Source organism: Heterocephalus glaber, unplaced genomic scaffold, assembly GCF_053883595.1.
Source record: "Heterocephalus glaber isolate CG9 unplaced genomic scaffold, H.glaber_assembly_v1.0 deba00001555, whole genome shotgun sequence".
NCBI classification, from domain to species: Eukaryota; Metazoa; Chordata; class Mammalia; order Rodentia; family Bathyergidae; genus Heterocephalus; species Heterocephalus glaber.
Genome location: NW_028258346.1, coordinates 1,869,321 through 1,892,778, shown reverse-complemented (window position 1 = coordinate 1,892,778; position 23,458 = coordinate 1,869,321). Strand labels below are relative to the sequence as shown.

At 39.1% G+C, this 23,458-nt stretch overlaps 1 protein-coding gene and 1 pseudogene across 7 annotated transcripts in view; one reads left to right on the top strand and one right to left on the bottom strand.

Annotated features, from left to right (window-relative positions):
• The window catches only part of Rad54b (RAD54 homolog B), a 94,970-nt gene that overhangs the window by 6,163 nt on the left and 65,349 nt on the right, over positions 1–23,458 (top strand). For 6 of the 7 annotated variants that reach the window (XM_087190617.1, XM_087190615.1, XM_087190616.1 and 3 more), the window contains one exon: positions 24–192. In XM_087190617.1, coding sequence (XP_087046743.1) covers positions 24–192 — 169 coding nt within the window. Of the gene's footprint in view, positions 1–23; positions 193–6,963; positions 7,056–23,458 lie in introns of those variants that run through there. The other variant, XM_087190618.1, reaches the window with a different exon arrangement.
• On the bottom strand, positions 16,753–18,408 carry LOC101697115 (heterogeneous nuclear ribonucleoprotein K pseudogene; annotated as a pseudogene).

Sequence of the window (23,458 nt, the reverse complement as noted above, 5' to 3'; positions counted from 1 at the left end):
AATATTTCTGCTTGAAATTTTAGGGTGCTGCAGATGATGCCCTCCTCCAGTCACAAGATGATCCCAGAGTGTGCTGTTCAAATCTTTTGCCGTCGGCAGGAAGCACTAGGGAAGTTAATCACAGGAATAATTACAGTGGGAGACATTGTTTTGAATCATCTGCAATGGCAGTGTTAGATCCACCTCACACAGGTAAGAATGTGCCTTTTTTAAATCAGGTTTATACTTGACCTTAAATGATTATTCAAGAATGCATATGTTGGGCCGGGGATTTAGCTCAGTGGTTCTGGCACCTGCCTTGCAAGCACAAGGTCCCAAGTTCGATCCCCGATACCAAAAAAAAAAAAAAAAGAATGCATATGTTGTATTTAATAATTGTTAATGCAGTATCTAGATTGTTGGCAATTCAGATATTTTGTTGCCATAATTTATTTAGTGATTGGATTAACAACCATGTAGTAATTGAAATTTTGCACTTATTATAAATGTATTGGACAAATGTGGTCTTTTCTTTAGTATCAAAATTAAATGCATTTAAAATTTTGATTGAAGAGCCGGGCAGGGTTGCACACACCTGTGATCACAGCACTGGGGAAGCTGAGGCAGGAGGATCACAGCAAGTTCAAGGCCAGCCTGGGCTACATAGTGAGTTCAAGGCCAGCCTGAACTATGCATTAAGACCCTGTCTGGAAAAAACCCACAAAAACCCAAAAAGCAAGTAGATTTAAAAATTTTGTGATAAACATGCTAATACTCAAATTTGATACTGTATTCTGAACCAACAGTCATTGCATAGTACTATATTTTGAAGAACCGGGATTCATACTTTTATGAATGAAGGAAAGAAAATGGGAATGGTGCTATTTACTGTTATCTACAGAAACATACTATCAAAAAAAAATACTAGTCAAACTTGAATAAATTGTTAATTTATTGTAGTCTACAGTAACTTAAAATTAGTAAGAATTGAATTGTTAAGCCATATAATTGCAAGAAAACCAAGCATTTAACATATATTCCCTTCAAGACTGAATTGAGTTAAAATAACGATTATGATTCTTTTTGTGTCTGTAAGAGATGATTTTTCAGGTAACTATAAAATATAATTAGGTGGTTCACAGATACTTATTTGGCTTCATGAAAGGCGTTATTAAGACTATGGTTTTCCAGATTGTACTTTATTCAGTTTTTGGTTGAACCGCAGATTCTGGGAGCCAGCCCTGACTGCTGGGCTGTGGACCGGTAACGTCTGTCCTTATGATACTAGTGCAGATCAGCAGAGTGCCTTAAGCCCTTAACCCTTTTCAAGGAGGTTCTTGAACTTTGTGATGATTAATGAACTTTGCCTATAAGTGGCTTCATTTCTTGTTGGGGCAGAGAAGAATTGTATTTTCCTGATTGGCCATTATCCTAATGCCACTTATGTGCTTCCTGTGACTTTTCGAAAGATTTAACTAGTGTCTGGATGAATCTGAGAAAGCCTTTTGGAGCTGCTATCAATTTGGGGAGATGCCCAGTTCTGAGCTTGTCATTTCAGCTTCTGCCCTATCTCACTGATTTGTTCTCCTTTTTTTCTTCTTTCCCTTTCTAATTTTTTTTTTCCCTTTCATCCTTGTTTGGTAACTATTCTGCCCTCCCACCCTCCTGTTTTCTTTACTGTCAACCCTGAGGCAGTCCACGTGTGCCCCCCCCATCATAGTAGCTTATCTTTTTGCCAGTGAATGATACTTAAAGTTGGTAATATAATATATTATGTGTTTATGATTTGGGACTTAATTGTGTTTTACAGTAGTTTCTTATTCTCTTCCTTGCTAAATATGAGAAGGAAGTTAAGAGTTAAGATAAATTAAAGAGAGAATTAATTTACTCAACCCTTAATCCCTTAATCCCTTCTTTGATTTAACATTCACTGGACTCGGGAACCTGCACTAACTTCCTGATATTCTCCTGCCTCTCATTCAAAGAGAGGTTAAATTGCAGAAAGAGCTTTGTGAGAAACATTTTGTTCTTTATGGTAGATTGCAGAGGAGTGATATAGCATATAGAAAAGCTTGGGTTGAGAGACATTTAGTATGTATAGGACATTAGTATATAAAGGATATCACCTTTTGACATCCTTTAAATTGTAAATCTAATCCATTCTGAGGTGAGGTGCAAGCCTGTATCTTCTACTTAAAATATTCCATGTCCCCACATCACCTTTCTAGTTTGAAAAATTTTCTATATATAGAGAAGTCGAGGGAATAGTCCAGTTAACATCCTACATTCAACAGGTACTAATATTTTGCTTTTCTCCTTTCCTTTTTCTTCTTCGCTCTCCCCCCCCCCCTTCCCTTCCCTCTTTCTCCTTCCCTTCTCCCTCCTTTCCTCCCCTTTTCCCTCTCCCCTTTCTCACTGAGGGTGAAACCCAGGACCTCGTGCCTGGTAGCCAAGTGCTCTCTTATTGAGTTATAACTTCTGCTCTTTCTTTCTTTTTCACTGAACTTTTCATATACTATGCTACTTACCTGCAACTTTTAGTATGACTTTCTTATTTCTTTTTCTTTTCTGTTTTTGTTTGAAGCAAGGTCTCAGTGTGGAGCCCAAGCTGGCCTTGACCTCACTGTGTAGCCAAGGCTGGCCTCCCTAACTTGCTCCTCAGTCTCCTGAGCTCTGTGATGACAGGCAAGGGCCACTACACCTAGCAAACACCACAGCCCAAAAAACAAGGCTCAACCCTTCCTTTTTTCCTTTGGCAGCCAGTGATCTCACTGACAGCCGTCACGCCCTTCCCTGTCACTCTGCCGAGGGTAACCCAGGATGACAAGCTCCAGCATCTTCTTGCTACCTCTTTGGTTGCCTATGCAACTACCCTGTGGGCTGCTGCTCACACTGCAGCCCTGATAGGAATCCTAGCTTGGCGACAGCCGTAGTGTCCATCTTTGTCTCTGAACTGTTCAGGTGCTGTGTTGCTGCCTGTCCAAGGAGTGGCTAGAGGACCATGCCAGACGGGTACTCATCAGGGACTGACCAAGGCCTGCCATTGTCATCCCGAAGTCCCCAAACCCTTTTGGGCCGTGATCAGAGTCCCACCACTCCCAGAAACTCATTGAAAGCAATGGTAGTTATGACTTTAAACCTGCTGTTTCACAGGAGCTGTCAATCACCACCTGCTTCTGCAGTTCAGCCAGGCTATCTGTCAGAATTGACAGCTGAGGCTACTCTAGAGTTCCCAGTGCTGCTCTGGGAGATAATTGCCTTGGCTGTAGCAGGCTTCCTACACAGACCTAACCTGCATGACTTCACCCTGCAACCTCTCCAGATGACCCTGCCTCCTCTGCCACTACTTTGAAAGTCCCTAAATAGTTTTGGGAGAAGCAGGAGACTACACATGCCCCAGCCCATCCTTTTTCTATATAAGCAGCATTCTCACAGTTCTTGAGTTAATCTGAGAGGACCTTCTGTGTGCTATCCCCTGTGCCTACTCAGGATTTTAATCTGGTAAAGTGGGCTGAGCTGATTGCATTAAGAAAGAGCTGGTAGGGCTAGGGATTTAGCTCAGTGGCACCATGCTTGCCTCACAAGCACAAGGTTCAATTCCCTGTACCAAAAAAAAGAGAAAGAGCTGGTAACATTAAGGGGTATTAGCCCTGAGCATGCTTGGCATATAGAGGACTGCTGAAGAGGTCCAGTGAGCAGCAAAGCAGTGAAGAGCTAAGAGCATAGACCTGTGGAAACCTAAGGAAAAACCCCAAGAGGTGTCAAAAGCTGCTGGAGAAGCTCCAGAAAGCTGGCAAGGGGGTTGTGAGCTCTGGCTGCTGAGGAACTACAGTAATGGGTGGCTGAAAGTTGCCACGAGATGCTAACACTCAAAACTTAGAACTAACTGTAACACCAAATATAATGCCAAGAGCTAAGAGGTACTGACATTCAAAACTTGGAGCTGTAACACCCAGGGCTGAGAATCACTGACACTAAAGGACCAGAGCTGCTAACATCAAGGAAGCTGCACTTTGCCAATTGGTGATTTCTCTCCAAATTAAGCATAAGAACCCCAGCAGATTGCTGGTATTTTCTCTTCATGAACATCCTGCTCAGTATTTTGAGCCCAGGGTTATGGAAATCAAGTCCTGGGGGAAGGGAAAAATAATAAGTTGAACTCAGTTTCCTAAAAAGGTACGATGAGGTCCTCAGCTCTGGTACCTGTGAATGGGGCCTTATTTAGAAATTGAATCTTTGCAGATATAATCATATTAAGATGAATTCATACTGGTTTATGGTAAACCCTAAATCCAATGACTGATGTCTTTATGGGAAGAGAGGTGGAAACAGAGATGGAAAATATCATATGACAATGAAGGTAGTAGGGGTTGGATAATACAGCTGCAAGCCAAGGAGCGCCGTGGATTGCTGGCAGCCATCAGAAGCCAGAGAGAGACAAAGGATTCTCCCCCAGAGCCTTTAGGGGGGTCCTGGCCCTGCTCACACCTTCATTTCAGACATCTTGTCTTGCCAGGTTTGGTGGCTCATGCCTGTAATCCCAGCTCTTGGGAGGCAGAGGGAGGAGTATTGCTGAAAGTTTGAGGCCAGCCTCAGCTACATAATGAGTTCAGGACCAGCCTGAACTACAAAGTGAGACCCTGTCTCAAAAACAAAACAAACAAACAAACAAAACAGACATCTTGTCTCCAGACTGAGAATAAATTCTGTTGTACTAAGCTACCCAGTTCGTCTTAGTTTGTTACAGCATTGTTGGAAAGTAATACACCTCTTGACTATTCAGAGCTATACTTTCTATAGGAAAGAGAAATACATCCTTTAACTCTGATTCTCATTCTGGAATGAGACCACACTCTTATATTATGTTTTAAAAATTTATTTATTTATTTTTGTTTTTTTGTTTTTGGTATCAGGGATCGAACTCGGGTCTTTGCGCTTGCGCAGCAGGTGGCGAAACCACTGAGCTAAATCCCTGGCTTATGTTTTATAAATTAATCTGACTCTTTTCACTAAACTGTGACAAAGGTGGGAACATTCTCTTGTTGGCTTTAAATTAATAATATGAATTCGAGAACATTGTATGGCTGAATGAAGGGATCTTGAGAGGCTTGTAGTGTTTATAGTTGAGTCCCTTGGCTAAATCTTACAGCTTCCAAGTGCTTGAAGAAGGCAAGTCGAGGTTACTGGAACATTACAGTTTGCATGTTTTGGTAATAATTGAGAGAATAGTTTCAGAATTTTTTGGAATAAAATTCATGTTGTAAGGAACATGTATTGAGTGAAATTAGGCAAATGGAGGCAGTGAATGGAAGATAAAACATGAAAGTAAATAACTTTGGTAGTGAAAGAATGGAGTAGTATTTTGAAGTATGGCAGGGGACCATAGAAGCTTTTTGATTTGTTTTCCTTTTTTATTTTTATTAAGAAAAAATTTTTTTTGGTACAGGGGATCGAACTTGGTACCTTGCGCTTGTGAGGCAGGCGGCAGAACCACTGAGCTAAATCACTGGCCCTGTTTTCCTTTTTAAAAAAGATATGTTATAGGATGAGAGGAATGCAGTAGTGAAGAGTAGATGATTTTTGTGTTAAAAAATTATTTTAGCAAGGTCCTCAGTTCAATCCTTGTTAACAAAAAAAAAAAGCAAAAAAATTGTTTTAATGTAAGAATCTATGGGATACAGTGATGATGTGATACATGTATATAGTGTGTAATGATAAAATCATAATATTTAATATTTTCATCTCTATTCATTTTATTTTATTTTATTTTGGTACCGGGGATTGAACTAGGGACCTTGTAGTTGCAAGGCAGGTGGTGGAACCACTGAGCTAAATCCCTGGCCCTTCATGTCTATTCATTTTAAAATTTTTGAGACTGGTCTCACTATATAGCCATGCTGGCCTTAAACTCACTGTGTAGCCCAGGCTGGCCTTGCTCTTGATCCTCCTGCCTCAGCTTCTTGAATGGTGGGATTACAGGTGCGTGCCACCATGCTCAGCTAAAATTTTCATCTTTTAAACATTAAAAAATTTTTATTAGCATATAATGATTATACATATTTATGGGGTATAGTGTAATATTTTAATACATTTATACAATATATACTGATCAAATCAAGGTAGTTAATGTTTCTGTGTCCTTATCATTACTTTGTGTTTGGGACCTTCAAGCTCTTTTCTAGTTATTTATAAAATCTATAATAGGTTACTGTGAATGATAGACATCTCATTGTGCTATAAAACATTAGTACTTATTACTTATAAGTGGCATATATTACCCAACATCCCTTCCCCCTTTTCCCAATAGAGGTTTAAAGATACACAGTAACGAGATTGATATATCTTTTTTTTTTTTTTTTTTGGTACAGGGGATCGAACTCGGGTCCTTGCACTTGCGCAGCAGGTGGCAAACCCACTGAGCTAAATCCCTGGCCCGAAATTGATATATCTTTCTGTGGTACAGGTATTAGATGTGTTTTTCTAATGAGTCTTAGGTCCCTGAAGATGGCTGGATATATTCTCAGAGGGGTTATAAATCTTCAGAGTAGTTACAATTTTGTGTTTTCTTTTAAATGATATGAATACATGTGTATATACATCTGTTGTATCTTTGGATGGCCACTTTTGAGTATCAGATTGTTCCATCTTGTTTCCCTTTGGGGTTGCTGTAGGTGATCTGGAAGTCTGTTTTTGAGGCTTGTTTATGTGTCTTCTCATTTCCACAGTGGGGGGTGGGGTGTTTCTGGCGCCCACACGGCTCGCCTTCTCTGCCCTAGGAGCTTGGGATGGCGGTGGGGGAGCTTCCTTCCGGGTGCTGGGATGGGCTGAGATTCTCTGCCCTAGGAGCCTGGGATGGAGGTGGGGAGCTTCCTTTGATGGCCACTTTTTAAGCGAGTCCTCTTCATGGCTGCAAATGAGAACAGAGGTGGACAGAATGTTTAAGTAGTATAATTTCACCAAATGAAGTTTTCTGTATTCAAATAGGGATAGTGAAAGAATTGAACTATTCTTTCCCTGATGGAGAGAAAGCTTGAACATGAAAGGACCTGCACCAAATCTGTTGATATATTCATATTGTGAGTACCATTCTTTTTTTTTTTTTTTAGTATCGGGGATTGAACTCAGGTCCTTGTGCTTGCACAGCAGGCGGTGAAACCACTGAGCTAAATCCCCGGCCCATGATTAGCATTCTAATTGCATCCAAATATTACCGTCAAATGAATGTGATTTTTTGTTTTATTGTTTTTAGTTTATATTTTTTTTCATAAAGGGGATGGAACTTACCTTGCACTTGCGAGGCAAGCGTGGTGCCACTGAGCTAAATCCCCAGCCCATTAAAATATTCTTATTTATAAATGTTTCATTTTTATTATGATAAAATATAAAGTCCCCCACTTTACATTGTACAGTTCAGTGGCAGCGTATTTACAGCACTGTATAGTCATCACCTCTGTCTAGTTACAGGGCATTTTTATCTTCCTAAAAGGAAGCCTTAGCTTATACCAATTAAACCTCTATTCTCTCCTCTCTAGCCCCTGGCAACTACTAATCTGCTTTCTGTCACTATGGGTTTGTCCATTCTGGGTATGCCTTTAAAGAAAATCACACCATATGTGGTCCCTTGTGAACTTTTAAAATAAATAGGTAATGCACGAATTAAAAAATTCAGAAGGCATGAAAAATATAGTATAAACAAACCCCTTTGATCTCTAGCCGTCTAGTTCCCTTCCCTTGAGACAACCAGTTACTAGTGTTTTGTGTATCTTCTTTGAGGCATTCTAGTATTTGTAAACATTTTTTATGTATGTTTTCCCCATGTAAGTTTCCTAGTTGCGTTGTTCTATACATTGCATTTTTACTATAATGTATCTTTGAATTCTTTTTGTCAGTACATTTAGAACTAGCTCACTGTTTTTTTTTTTTTTTTTTGGTACCGGGGATCAAACTGGGGTTCTTGCACTTGCGCAGCAGGCAGCAAAACCACTGAGCTAAATCCCCGGCCCAACTCACTGTTTCTAAAAGTTAATTATGGGCCAGGGATTTAGCTCAGTGGTGCTGCCAACTGCCTCGCAATCACAAGGTCCTGAGTTTGATCCCTGGTGCCGAAAAAATAAAACCCAAACAACAACAACAAAAAGTTAATTGTATTGTACGGATATATGAAATGAACTGAAGCCAGTGCCTTATTAATGGATATTTAGGTTGTTTGGGATCTTTTGTTATTACAAACAAAGCTAAAATGAATAACTATATGTTATATACATGTGTGAGAATATATTCACAGGATAATAGCTTGGAGTGGGAAGCTGATTACAAGGTATATACATTTATTATTGTGACTGATGATGAAGAGTTGCCATCTGCAGATATTAGTACAGGTTTATACTCCTAGCAGCAATGCTTGAGTTATACATGTATCATTTATTGTGATGTTCCATCTATATATAAGTACAGAGTCTGCCAATAAAAGTATACATCAGGAAAAGAAAAACTTGTATAAATATTTTAATACTAAATTAATTTTTTATTGTTATTTTTAATACTAAATTTATTGAGACATCATGAGATTAATACAAGTTACCTTTGGCCTGTACAATTATAAAAGGTGCTCAAAGCAGTGGCCATGAGCTTCCAGACATTTATTAGTACAGCAAATTGCTGAAGTATGTATACATTGTTTTGGCAGACTTTGTATATTCTTACTTTTTTCGCCTGGTACTGGGGATTGAACCTAGTACCTCATCTATTCTAGGTAAGTGCTCTACCACTGAGCTACATCCCCATCACTTTTTATTTTAAGTCTCACTCAGTTACTCAGGCTGGACTGGAACTTGTGGCCCTCTAGTCTCAGCCTCCTGAGTAGCTGGGATTACAGGCATGTGCCACCAAGCCTGGCTTTTCTTACACTTTTTGGTATTTGACAGTCTAATAGTTAAAAAAATATTACTTTGTTATGCTTTGTAATTTAGACTTTGAAAAACTTACAGAAAAATTCAAAACTAGTACAAAGAACTGCTAAGTTTACACTTTTTGTGTGTATTGTGTGTAATTTTTCTGGACCAGTTGAGAGAAAGTTGCTGACATGATGCCGTATCATCCTGAATTCTTCATTATGTATTTTCAATACAAAGCAAGGTTTTTGTACAATAAAGTTATGAAAGTACAACTGTCAGAAATCATCTGTCTGATCTGTAGAACTCATTTAAATTTCTCCGCTTGCTCCAATGGTGTCTGCTATTGTCTGAATGCTTGTGTTTCCCCAGATATCATATGTGGAAACCTAATCACCACTGTGATGGTTTCAGGAGAAAGGGCCTTTGGGAGGTGATGAGGTCTTGAGGGCAGAAGCCTCATCAATGTGATTGATGCCCTTAGTAGGCCCCAGAGAGCTGCCTTACCTCTTCCACAGGACAAGGGCACAGGAAACAGTGCTATCTATGAATCAGAAAGCAGGTTCCCCAGGTCCTGAGTCTGCCATTGCCTTGATTTTGGACTTCTCAGCCTCCAGAACTGTGGGAAATAAAATTTCTGTTGTTTATATGCTACCCAGTGTGTGGTAGTTTATTGTAGCAGCCTGAAAGGCCTAATACAATGTCCTTATGGCAAAAATAAATTTAAAAAATGAGTAAACAAAGTTTTTTCCCTGGTAGTCCAAGACTGTTTGTTGTATCTAGCTGTCATGCAGTTAGTTTCCTTAACTCTGGAACAATTTCCTAGTCTTTGCCTATCTTTTGTGACTTTAACCTTTATAAAGAGTACAAATCAGGTATCTGCAGATATTCTTCAATTTGGATTTGTTTGATGTTTCTTCATGATTGGATTTTGTTTATACATTTTGGCAGGAATATTGCAGAAATAATTCTTAGTGTACTGTCAGGAAGCACATGATGCCAGTTTATCCCATTACTGGTGACATTGCATTTATTTGAACATGTGTTGGTGTGTCTGCAGGGTTTTATTTTTTTCATTTTAAAATTCTTTTTACCTTTGTGTGTGTGTTGTTTTTCATTTTTTTGGTACCGGGGATCAAACTCGGGACCTTGTGCTTGCGAGGCAGGCACCAGAGCCACTGAGCTAAATCCCCTACCTTTGTAATTAGTAAAGAAGTATACTCTTGCCTAAATTTTACTGTTTTTTTTTTTTTTGATACCAGAGATCGAACTCAGGTCCTTGCTCTTGCGCAGCAGGTGGCTTAAACCACTGAGCTAAATCCCCACCCCTAAATTTTACTGTTTATGATTGTTGTCAAAGGTTGATTTTCTAATTCCATCTATAATTATCAATTGTAGGGAAAAACTTTCCCTTCTTCCCCCTCTATATAATTCAATTTTAATGGATTCATAAATTTGTTTTATTCAGTGGTTTATTAATCTGGTCTTATCATTTTTAAAGATGCTTTGTTTGCTGCAGATTTAGCCGATGTGAACCCCTTTACAAGGATTCCTGCTTCCTTTTGAGAGTACTTTTGTGTTATCTGGCTCAAAATCTTTGCTCTAGCTCTTGCAATCAGTCTAGGGTTCTAATTCCATTTCATTTGAGAATAGTATTTAAAAACCAAGATCTCAGCTGGGTGCAGTGGCACACGCCTGTAATCCTAGCACTTAGGAGGCTGAGGCAGGAGGATTGCCATGAGTTCGAGGCCAGCCTGAACTATATATGAAGACCCTGTCTCAAAAAACAAACAAACAAACAAAAAACAAAAATAGAAAAACTCAAGATCTCAATACTAGGCATACTTATGGATGCTGCAGTGTTACTGCTTTTAGCCTTTCCAGCAGTCAAAGCCAAGAAATATATAACTACTGACCTCTATATCTGTCTTTTTTTGGGGGATTGTTTTTGAGACAGGATCTTGCTATGGTAGTTCAGGCTGGCCTTGAACTCACTGTGTAGTCCAGGCTGGCCTTGAACCCATGGTGATCCTCTTGCCTCATACTTTTGAGTGCTGGTACTACAGGTACGCTACCACGCCCGGACTCTTATCTATCTTAAAAACCATGCCCTTAGGTTTGGAGGTGTAGTTCAATGGTAGATTATGTGTTTAGCATATATAAGGCCCTGGGTTTGATTCCCCAGCACAAAGACACACACACACACACACACACACACACACACGCATGTGTGCACACACAAAACAAAATGTGTTACTGGCCATTCAGGTTCATTTGCTTGCTGCTGACCAAATCAAAGGTGGCCATGTATTTTTTTCTTTCTTTTTTTTTTTTTAAAATGTACTATTTACTCACTTTGATTTTTGCTTTGAAAAGCCAAAGAATCTGATGAAGAAATGTTTAATTTGCAAGATTAAAGTAAATTATCAGTGATCTTTGACAGGAAAAGCAAAATAAAATTGTTTCCACAACTAAGAAGAAATATTATGTCCACCAATAAAAAGACAGAAGGAAGATTTTAATTATCTATAATACTACAAAGTGGAAAAAAATCACAAAATGACCATAAGCAGGTAAAACATCTTTAGCTACTGTTCATGACAAGTTTACATTCAAGTTCTTCAATCCTATATTCTTTTTTTTTTTTTTTTTTGGTACCAGGGATTGAACTCTGGTCCTTGCACTTGCAAGGCAGGTGCCGGAACCACTGAGCTAAATCCCCAGCCCTGCAATCCTATATTCTTACAGTGCTAACATATCATGGTACTAACACTAAAGTGAAGATGACAAGTTTTAGTTGTTCAGTATGTTGACTTTAAAAAATTAGTATAAAAGAAAGAAAAAAATTCTAAAGTTTAGGTGAAAATAATATGTCACTTGCATTACATGATTAAAGTACATAAATGTTACTTTAAACAAAAGAATTCTACGAAGATGTTACGAAAATAATGATTATGTATGGTAGGATGAAAGTAGGATATATCAATGGAGAATACAGGGAAATACTACAGAGAAAAGTTTAGCCAGATATCATTATCGTTGCTTAAGGATTTTTCACAACAAATTTAAAATAAAAGGTCAACAGAAAGCATACACAATAGGATTAGAAATGTACCAAAATATAACAGTGTTCACTAAAGTTTCAAGGTAGCTTACTTCTTTTTTGAGAGAATGAATTATAAAACTCAAAGTGATGTTATTTCTATATTTCAGCTATGTTGTCTGGGTTAGAAACAAACCTTGATTTGCAATCATGGAAATTACTGTCACAGAAAATCTGATTTTCTAACCAAACATATAAATAAATAAAACTCCCCGATACAGATGTCTTCTCCCAGACCAGCAAATTCAGCATCACCTGAGAATGGTTAGAAATGCAGACTATCAAGGCCCAGCCCAGGTTACTGAAGTACAGTCTGAACTTTAGCAAGATCCACCAGTGACTTACATGTATCTACACTAAATTCCGAGGAACACTACCGGTTCTAAATACATAGAATTCTTTAAATGAGCTTCCTTAAATTTCTTCTCCTGTACAATTTCTTCTTGGATCTCCCTCTCCCTGGATCCTTCTTCTGTTTGCTCCTTTCATGGGAGTCTGCCTGGCCTTGTACAGCCTCTCACTTCCTTTGTTTCTTCTGTATTTGATAAGAAGCTGATTATAATGATAAACCACAGACTTCACATTCTGCAACCAGAAGACACCATTATTGATCCTTTTAAATATTTTCTTTGTATTCCTTAATGAATCTAGTTATAAATGCCCAGCTTCATCGAACCCAGCAGTCTGCATGATTGATTCTCATATAGGCTCTGACCATCGCTGGTGGTAGTGGCGGTGGCCCGGCAGCTGCCCGAGGACAGGCCTGGCCCCAGTCTACCGGCGGGGCAGCTGCGGGGTGTCCGGATGGCAGCAGCGGTCAGTGGCCATATATTTTGGCAAAAAGAAAAAATGATTTATTCAAAGCTATCTCTGAGGAAATGGAACAGCCCATTTGCCTCAAATCACCATCTCACCGTTGTCAGGCCTGTCCTAAATCAACAGGACAAAGCAAACATGCTGCTTTTAGTAAATAACAGGAGCTTCTCAGTAAATAGGACAAATGGACTCAAAACTAGGTATACAACCCCTGTGGTGCTGAAAAATCCAGTGATTGTCTACACACCTGAGCACATTGTCCTTGGGCATCCAAGTCATAAATATTCCACCCCAGATTCCTTAGCCCCTTCAATACCTATCTATATAAGCCTTCCTTTCCCATTTAGTTGCTTATATCTCCTGGTGTTAGCCCATCCACCCATGGATGAAATCTCTCCCAGCTAGCTGCTGCTATCTCTCTCTCCCAATGTCAGCCCATCCACACATGGATGTGATAAACTTGACTTTTCTGAGCTAGCTGCTAGAATCTTCTGATTTTAGTCTGTGTTAACCGGAATAAACTTTTTTTCCCAAAAGCCCTATTTTTGACAAGTGGATTCTTTATAATAACACCGTGCAAGTGGGTAAGGGTCTTTTATAGGAAGAAATGGTGGGAGGGGGCACAGAAAGACAGTGCAATCACCACACTCAGTTTATCACTTGCAGCCATCCTCAGCTCCTGATCTCCTTTCTTGTGGAAAGGAAACTGGCTCCAGGCCTCCTGGTGTCAGCTCCTGCAAGCTCTGTCACTTCATCTGTGTTGAGGAGAGGAGGGGGTGTTTTATGTGCTCAGCAGGAGAAAGTTTGAAGTTGGTGATTGCTAAAAGAAAAAAATCTTACTTTTAAATTTCCATTTTGAGCCTGGCATGGTGGTGCACATCTGTAATCCCAGTGCTCAGGAAGATCACTGTGAGTTCAAGGTCAGCCTGAACTATGTAATGAGACCCTGTCTCAAAAAAAAAAAAAAAAAAAAAAAAAAAAATCAGTCCACTAGATTTCCATTTTCCCGTGACAGTTACAAAAGCTCAAGACAGCCACTCCAAACCCAACTATGAGTTAATACTAATATGGTCAATTCCAGAATTAAAATTTTCACCCTTTCCTGTATTTACAGCCCTTTTTTTGATAGTGACCATTATCACTAAATATACCATTGTCCTAAATATATTTACTTGTTTTATTTATTACATTTCTATGTAACTGGTCTTTCAAAAAGGAACTAAAATTAATAGTAAATATTTTTGTGAATAAAAAGAATTTGAGATTTTATATCCTTACGAAGATTGGTTACTTTAACAAAATTTAGATTATGCTTTTGCTTACAAAAATTATGGCATGATAAAAATTGATAGATTCTTAGAATTAAAAGTATCATACCACAGCGATATATGCACACCCATGTTTATAACAGCATAGTTTGTAATAGGCTAAATCTTCGAAACAGCCCAAATGTCCATCAACTGTTGAGTGGATAAAATAGATGTGGTTTGTTTTTTTTTTACAATGGAGTACTACTCTGCCATAAAGAAGGATGAGCTTCAGACATTTCTAGCTAAATGGATGGACTTTGAGACCATACTCTTAGGTGAAATAAATTGGACAGATATGTTTAAAACCACATTGTTTCTCTGGTGTGAGAAACCATAAGTGGAAATAAGGACTGAAATGTATAATGGATGTTGGGAAATGGGAACAAATGTGAAGGGGAAGAAGGGAGGAGGGAGGGAGAAAGAAAGGGACAAGAAGAAAAGTGAAAATAGGAAAAAATCCAAACAAAGCTTTTGTACATGGGGGGATGGGAAAAAAGAAAATAAAATTTAATAAAATACAAAGAGTAAAAAATTGATAGATTCTTGGGCCAGGGATTTAGTTCAGTGGTGCCACACCTGCCTCGCAAGCGCAAGGTCCTGAGTTCAATTCCCAGTACTGGAAAAAAAAATTGATAGATTCTTTTGTTTATGTATGTCTTTCTTAGCACCATCATAAAGAGGATTATTTTTGTGAAATATTTGTGAATTTAACTTCTCCCAAGGGCCTAAAATCCTTTGATATTCTAGTCAGTCTTTAAAAACACTTACCATGTTAGTCTTTTGCAAAATTTGCAGTTTCATTTTGCAGTTGAATGTATTACTGTATTGTCATTTAGTCTTCAAAGAGACTCTGATGTTACAGTTAGGGACCATATGAATGGGAAGTAATTTTTAGAATTATGATCCGTTGATTGATGATTGTTGTTTTTCTTACAGTGACTCATTCCTACTCATTTCCTATATAACAATCTCAGATATATCTGGAAGGAGTTAAGTAGTATTTTTTTGGTACCGGGGATTGAACTCGGGTCCTTAGCTTGGGAGGCAGGCGGTGGAACCACTGAGCTAAATCCCCGGCCCTCAGGTAGTATTTTGACCAATAGATCTTTTTCTGCATAGAGAATTTCCCACAGAAAATTAAGAATTGAGGATGCCATCTTTTGTTCCTTAAGCCTTTTATTTTTCTAAATAAAGATTTGGGTTGTGGAATAAATAAATTTTCTGATTTTGGTGGTGTGTAGAGTTGTTTTCTAGTTCAGATTATCAGACAATGGCAGAAGCCCACGTTGTTAAAGAGGGGAAAAATGATAGGTGTATTTCTACTCCTTGTAAAAACACCATTGAAGATAATTCTCCCTTAATGAATCTGCCTGTAGTTCTCAGGATAAAGAAGGGCTTTTAGATTGACCTATATTGGGACTGTTCTTTTGATTTCTTACCTTGGGTAAAAGTGAATAAATTTGCTGAACTTTGTCCTGGAATCAATCTAGTTAAAAAATAAAAACATTCTGATCATTTGAATATTGACCTTGTCATACACATCCTTTCAAATCATCTTGAAGAATGTTTGAAACTACCTAGGTATTATTCAGGACCATTTCCAGGATTATCAAATTATCTCTTAGGTATAGAATATTATCTATTTTTTCTTCTTTAAGGCTCTTGGTTTCCTTTTTTGTAGAATTGTTACCAATGTGAAGCAAATTACGATATCCATTACAGGTATTTCACATAGTTACATTTTTGTATGTGACAAGATCAGCGAAAATCTACTTATTTAACAAAAATATCTAATTTTATTAACTGTGTACATTAGATCTCTTGATTCATTCTTCCTACATATGTTACTTTGTATTCTTTGAACATGGACCTGTCCATTCACCTGTCCGAAACTACTGTTTTAGCCTTTGTATATTTGACCTTTTATTTGAAATTCTTTTATGTTTTACATATAAGTGAGATCATGCATTTTTCTTTCAGTGTCTGGCTTATTTCACTTAGCATGATGTCCTCCCCATCCATCCATGTTGCTGCAAATGAAAGATTTCCTTCAGTTTTAAGGCTGAATAATATTTCATTGGGTACATGTGAACCATATTTTCTTTATTCATTTATCTGCCAGTGGGCATTTAGGTAATTACCATACTGTGGCTATTGTGAATAATTCTGCAGTGAACACCAGAAAGCAGTTTTTGTTTGTTTTTTTGTTTTGTTTTGAGACAGGGTCTTGCTGTGTAGTTCAGGTGGCCTTGAACTCATGGTGATCCTCCTTTCTCAGCCTTCTAAGTGCTGGAATCACAGGCATGCGCCACATTGTCTGGCTGAGAATGCAAGTCTTTCTGAGTTGGTGATTTTATCTCTTTTTATTTTAGGTTCACTAAATTTATTTTAAAAATCATAAAACGTTTCTTACAAAAGAGCATTACATTCTGCACACTGCTCTGAACAGATGCTGGGGACATATGGATGATTGTTACTTACCTCCCTGTCCCACCCCCAAATGTTTACAGTGACCACACAGAGCAAGGTGTTCATAATAATTACATGGGGGGAATTTTTTTTAAACCACCAACAATGAACAAAAATAAAATCCACTCACTCTGCTGTTTTAAAATTACAATGTTAGTTTTTGCATGCACTCCCCCCAACCCTCTTTGTAAGGAACTAAAATATTACATCTGGTGAACAGCAAAGATTTCACTACACCTCAAATGCAGAACACCTATGAAGCAGAGGAATGTTGGCTTTTTAAACAGAAGCAGATAAAAAAAAAAGATGCAGGACTCCTTCAATTCTTCACTAGTCTTAGAAAAACTTTCCAGAATACTGCTTCACACTATAAAAAAGAAAAAATATCTTGCATTAGAATCCTTCAACATCTGCATACTGCTTCACACTGTTCTGCAGCAAATACTGTGCATTCTGTATCTGGTCCTGTGTTCCTGTAATGGTAATGATCTGATCTTCGGATCCTTCTAAAGGCTCATCAATTTTGATAGAAGCTCCTGACTCATGAGGGATTTGTTTAATCTGCTGACCAACTTTGCCAATAATAGATCCAGCCAGATTTGGGAATAGTTACTTGTGTAGTAATAATAGGTCCACCAAGATCACCATATGAGCCACGACCCCCTGCATAGGAATAATCATATCCAGAGCCACCCTGTGGTTCATACGCCATCTGACATTCTGATGGGCTCCATGTATCTATGGCAGAGTCCCAAGTTTCATCAGCACTGAAACCAACCATGCCATCATAGCGATCTCCAGGTCTTCCTCTTCTGTCATAGGCCATTAGATCTCCCCCTCTAGGTGGTGGTGGTGGTGGTAAAGGAAGATTCCGAGCTCTGCTACCACCCTGGCCACCTCGACCAGGAGGAGGAGGTGGTGGTTCCTGACGAGGGCTTATATCATCATAATCTCTTCTAGAGGGAGGCATGGGACGCCTACCCTGACCAGGAGGCATTCTGTCAAAACCACCTCTTCCCCGCATGGGAAATCCTACAGGCCGTCCATGGCAGTCATCAAACATCATTGTAAAACCATTATAATCGTAAGTTTCATTATAAAAATTGGGATCATAAGGTTGCACACGTCCTTTGATGGGACACTCAGATATAAGGTCAAGGATGATCTTTATGCACTCTACAACCCTGTCAGGCTTTCCTCTAATAAGAACAACTTGGTCAGTGGAATGAGGACAGCATTCTTGGAAAAGCTTGATTGCTGTCTGAGTGTTCTCTCGAAGTTCTTTGATTTTAGCACCTTTGACCCCAGTAATTCCTCCTGCCAGACTTTGATGAATTAACAGTCTCAACTCACAGTCAAAGTCACTTCCTTTATGATGTTGGTAATTTAAGCATTCCACAGGATCAGATTCGAGCGGGAGCTGGCTAGTTGCAGTGGGTGATGGCAACTGTAGGCCCTCTTCCAAGGTAGGGATGATTTTCTTCAGAATTTCTCCAATTGTTTCAATATCAGCACTGATACTCAGTATGCGCTCGGGGCCACTGCTGTCTGGGACTGAAACACTGGCATTGTAGTCTGTACGGAGAGCCTTAATATTCTTGCCTCCTTTTCCAGTCACTGCCCCAGCATTCTTTCTCTGAAGCAGAATTCGTAATTCAGCCATCTCATCAGTGTTTCTAGATCTTTTAAATGCTTGCTCCTCTTCCATATCTTCTGCAAGACGTTTACCAAATTCACCATTGGTTTCAGTGTTGGGGAAGGTTTCTTCAGGCTGCTCAGTTTCCATTTTCTTGTATTAAATGGATATATTAATCACACAAGTCTGCCTGCCCTCACCGCTGCACCGCCTGTACAGTGAGATCTCATCTCTTTTGTGTACCCAGAATAGGAATTGCTGGGTTGCATGGCTGTACTGTTTGTAATTTCTTTAGGAACTTCTGTTGTAGACAGTTTATAGAAGAGTAAAGGGATGTGAACAGATCAGGCAACAGACAGATACTGACTTTTGAATGCACAATTTATTCACACAAATTCACACAGCAAACCCTTACTGTATAAGGCACATACTGTCAGGTATAAGGTCCCAATCCCAGTCAGTCATACGACTATGAGACCAAATTGTGTCCAGATTGTCACTCCTGATCCCAGTCATTCATACGAATATGAGATGAAATTGTGTCCAGATTGTCACTGAGTGATAGTTCAGGTCCAGTGTGTGGCAAGCTGGGAGAACCTGCCATGCCAGTGAAAGTCCTGCAGAATCTAAGTCCCCTGAGGCTAAAATACAGAGCATAGGGCCGGGGATTTAGCTCTGTGGTTCCAGCGCCTGCCTCGCAAGTGCAAGGTCCCGAGTTCAATCCCCAGTACCAAAAAAAACCCAAACAAACAAAGCATAGCTCCTGAGTGAAGCTTTAGCATCTCTTTTACAGCTCTGTGGTACTTCTGTTTGTGTTTTTTTTGTTTTTGAGACAGGGTCTTGCTATGTAGTTCAGACTGGGTATGAACTCACTATGTAGCCAAACCTGGCCTCGAACCAGCTGTGATCCTCCTGTCTCAGTTTCCAGAGTCTGGGATCATAGACGTGTGCCACCATGTCCCACCTTTTTAATGTGTTTTTTGTGGTAATTTCCACCTGTCTTATCTGTTGCGCTAGCTGTGGTAGTAGGGCCATCTGTTCTTGAGTGTAACCAGTCAGCTTCTTTGTGTGCTTGCTGTCTTTGAGTCCTTGGAAACTTCTCACCTCGGCTGCCAGTACTTTGTGATGTCATTGCATACTCGACATGACTGCCATCATGTTCCTTAACCTGACTGAGTGCATCAGTCTACATTTCTACCAGTAGCACACAAAGATCTCCTGTTTTCTGCCTCCTTGCTAACATTTTTATCTCTTGTCTTCATGGTAATAGTCATCCTAATAAGTGTGATGATATTTCATAGTGGTTTTGATTTGCATTTCCCTGGTGATTAGTGGTGTAGAGCATCCTTTTATAAACCTATTGGCTTAATTTTACTTCTTTGGAAAAATGTCTTTTCAGGTCTTGTCTCATACTCTTTTTTTTTTGGTACCGGGGATTGAACTTGGGACCTTGTGCTTGCGAGGCAAGTGGCAGAACCACTGAGCTAAATCCCCAGCCCTTGGCTCATATTCTAATTGGTTGTTTGGTTGGTTTATTGATTTATTTAGTGGTGCTAGGGATCAAACCCAGGGCCTCACACATGCTAAGTGCTCTGAGCTATACCCCCAACTTTGGTTATTTATTTTTAAGGCTCAATATTATGTAATGGCTTGACATTTAGGAAAATCAGGAGGGCCTGTTCTCTTCCCCACTTCACTCCCATGGATATAGTCCTCTAGCTTAACAGTCCTTATTAAAGGGATCAGGTACAGTTCCTGCTTATTCCTAAGTAGCAGGTTTAGTTCTTTGCCAGCCACAAGTTAAGCCAATCACATCCTTGCAAGAGGCCGTGGGCTCCTTATCCTCTTAACAGTGCAAAGCCTACCTCTTACAGCCACTGGTTGTTAACTCTGCTCCCAAATGTTCCCCCATGGTGTGGGCTTTGTGAGTAGGATGTCCTCTTTCTCAGGCCTGCTGTTGAGCTCACCTGTTCTGTGTCAGGAGTCACATGTCATGTGTTTGGTTATCTTCATATCCCTAGGACAGGAATTCCTTCCTCATGAACTGGATGACCAGGACGCAGTTAAAACAGAAGGACACAAATTTTTCTAAAGAGAAGGACCATGGCTTTACTGTTTTTCTCAAATAATCTTGTAATCCTTATGTCGTTCCCCACAGCCTAAAAATTGAATTAGTTTTGTGAGAGGTATTTCCTAAGTTGTCCTTGGAAAAATTTTCCTTATTTACTGTGTAATCTGCTTTACTCTTTTGGTAGGGCCAATAAAAATAGCAGCCCCCCACCCTTGAAATGGCATTTGGCTGTGTTGCCCAAACTGTCCTGAACTCCTGATCCTTCTGCCACCTCCCCAGTAGCTGGGATTACATGCATGTGCCACTGTACCCTGCTTCCAGCCCCTACTTTTTTGTATTTTCTTTAAAAATTTTTTATTTTAATGCAGTAGTAAATATTAATAAAGAAAATATACAAACAGTTCTATGAAAAATTTTTCATAAGAATAACAATGTCAATGGTAAATACACTGTGGGTTTTGTTTTTTGTCTTTTGGTACTGGGGATCGAACTCGGGACCTTGTGCTTGTGAGGCAGGTGCCAGAACCAATACACTGTGTATCATAATCTTAAAAAATATATTTTCTGGCCGGGGATTTAGCTCAGTGGTTCTGCCGCCTGCCTTGCAAGCACAAAGTCCCCCAACCAAAAAAAAAAGAAAGAAAGAAAATATATTTTCAATTGTTAATCTCTCTCTCAGTTCATTTCCTAATAATACTATACCTTTTTTGGGCATAAAATATTTTAATTATTAGGGGTGGGGATTTGGCTCAGTGGCACCATGCCTGCCTCGCAAACGCAAGGTCCTGAGTTCAATCCCTGTACCAAAACTGAAACAAAAAAAATTTCAATTATGAACAAAGTATCTCACATTTGGTATAATTTTGAATAATTTCTTCCTATTTCACATTATCTATTATAATTTTGGTCCTTATTTACACTTTCAGTTTCTCACACCAGAGAAACAATGTGATATTTACACATGTGTGTTTGATTTATTTCCCTTGAGTATGATTTCAAGGTGCGTCCATTTACCTAGAAATGTCTCAAGTTTTTCCATCTTTATGGCTGAAGAGTACTCCATTATATCAAAAAACTGCATCGTTTTTATCCATCAGTTAATGGGCATTTGGGTTATTTCCAAGATTTAACTATTATAAACTGTGGCACTATAAACATGGGTGCACATATATTGCTATGGTATGGTGCTTTTAATTCTTTTGGGAAGATATCCAGAGAGGGAATAGCTGAATCAAATGGGACCTCTAATCCTAGTTTTTTTTTTTTTTTTTTGGTACCGGGGATTGAACTCAGGTCCTTGAGCTTGCAGGACAGGTGGTGGAACCACTGAGCTAAATCCCAGAGCCTCTAATCCTAGTTCTTTGAGGTATCTCCATACTGATTTCCACAGTGGTTGCACCAGTCTGCACTCCCACCAACAGTGGAGAAGGGTTCCTTTTCCCCCACAGCCCTGCCAACATTTGTTGTTGGTTGATTTGATAATAGCCATTCTTTCCGTTTTTTTTTTTGTACTAGGGATCAAACTCAGGACCTTATGCTTGCAAAGCAGGCACAGTGCCACTGAGCTACATCCCTGACCCAGTGTTGTTTTAATTTGCATCTCTTGAATGACCAGTGATGTTGAACATTTTTTCATATATTTTTTGCTGTTTCTATTTCTTTTCTTCTTCTTCTTTTTTTTTTTTTGGTACTGGGGATCGAACTCGGGACCTTGCGCTTTCGAGGCAGGTGCTGGAACCACTGAGCTAAATCCCTGGCCCTCTTATTTCTTCATCTGAGAAGGATTGGGTCTTTAAATTGGGGGGGGTCTGATTTTTTTCAATTCTTTTTTTTTTTTTTTTTTGGTCCCGGGGATTGAACTTGGGACCTTGCACTTGTAAGGCAGGTAGGGCATCACTGAGCTAAATCCCTGGCCCTTTTTCAATTCTTCACATGTTCTAGGTATTAGTTCTTTGTCTGAGGAACGACTGGCTAAAATTTTTTTCCACTCTGTGGGTTGTCTTTTCACTCTCTTGGGGATTTCTTCTGTTGTGCAAAAGCTCTTTAATAGAATGATATCCCAGTTGTTGATTCTTTGTGTAGTATTTCCTGTCCAGCCTCTACTTTTTTTTTTTTTGTACCAGGATCGAACTCCGGTCCTTGCACTTGCAGGGCAGGCGGCGGAACCACTGAGCTAAATCCCCGGCCCCTATCTTTACATCTTGTCTCTTATTTGAGTGCTCATTTCAAAACCAAATGTGGAAGTGATAATTTAAGCAACATAAAATAGGTAAACAGATAAACACGATAGTAAGACAAATAACAAAAAGATTATACTTTTTATATCAGTTAGTATGCTTTAGGTTCAATAATAATAAAACACTGGCTTACCTAAATGAAGGTTTTTTCCCATTTGTAATTGGAAATTTTAGGCTTCAGGGTTGACTGTCCTAGTAGTTTAAAAGATGTCATCATGAGCCCATTTTCTATTTTTTTCATCTCTCATCACAGGATTGGCTTCATTCTTAAACCAACTCCCTTCATGTTAAATGATGGAGTCCAGCAAAGGACAGATCCCATGGGGTCTACATACTTTTCTCATCTATCTATGGCGTCAGATAGTTCCTCCTCAGAATCACTAAATAAGAATTTTCAAGTTTGTGCTGATACTGACCACTTTCCTCTGACAGGGAGTTTTCTAACTTCAGATTTAGATTATGACTATGCTCAGAAGTCCTTATGGTTCCTGAGACTCTTCTGTGTACCAGTGAGGCACACACCTTCTATCTCCTTCCTTGGGAGTTATTTCTCCCAAATCTGGTTGCTACACAACAGAGTAGAATGGATGTTGTGAAACAACAATCATTATGTTATTTATACCGATAAAATGATTGACAGAATAGCTAAAACAAATAGTAAGTTACCAGTTTTTTCAGTATATTAAAGCAGAACTTAAAAGAAAATCAGTTCTCCTAGCTGAAAACAATCTAGCAGATCCCCACTCAGGTTCTAGCCTCCCCCTTTACCATAACTACTGACCCTCCTCCCATAAGATAGGCAGTCATATTCCTGTAAATAAAGTTTTGTAACCCCCACGAACTATATGGTCTGTAAACAACTATGTTCTGTAAACAAAGTTTATGACACTGTTCCCATGTGATTCATATTCATAAGACACTGTCTTACAAGGCTAAATTACTAAAC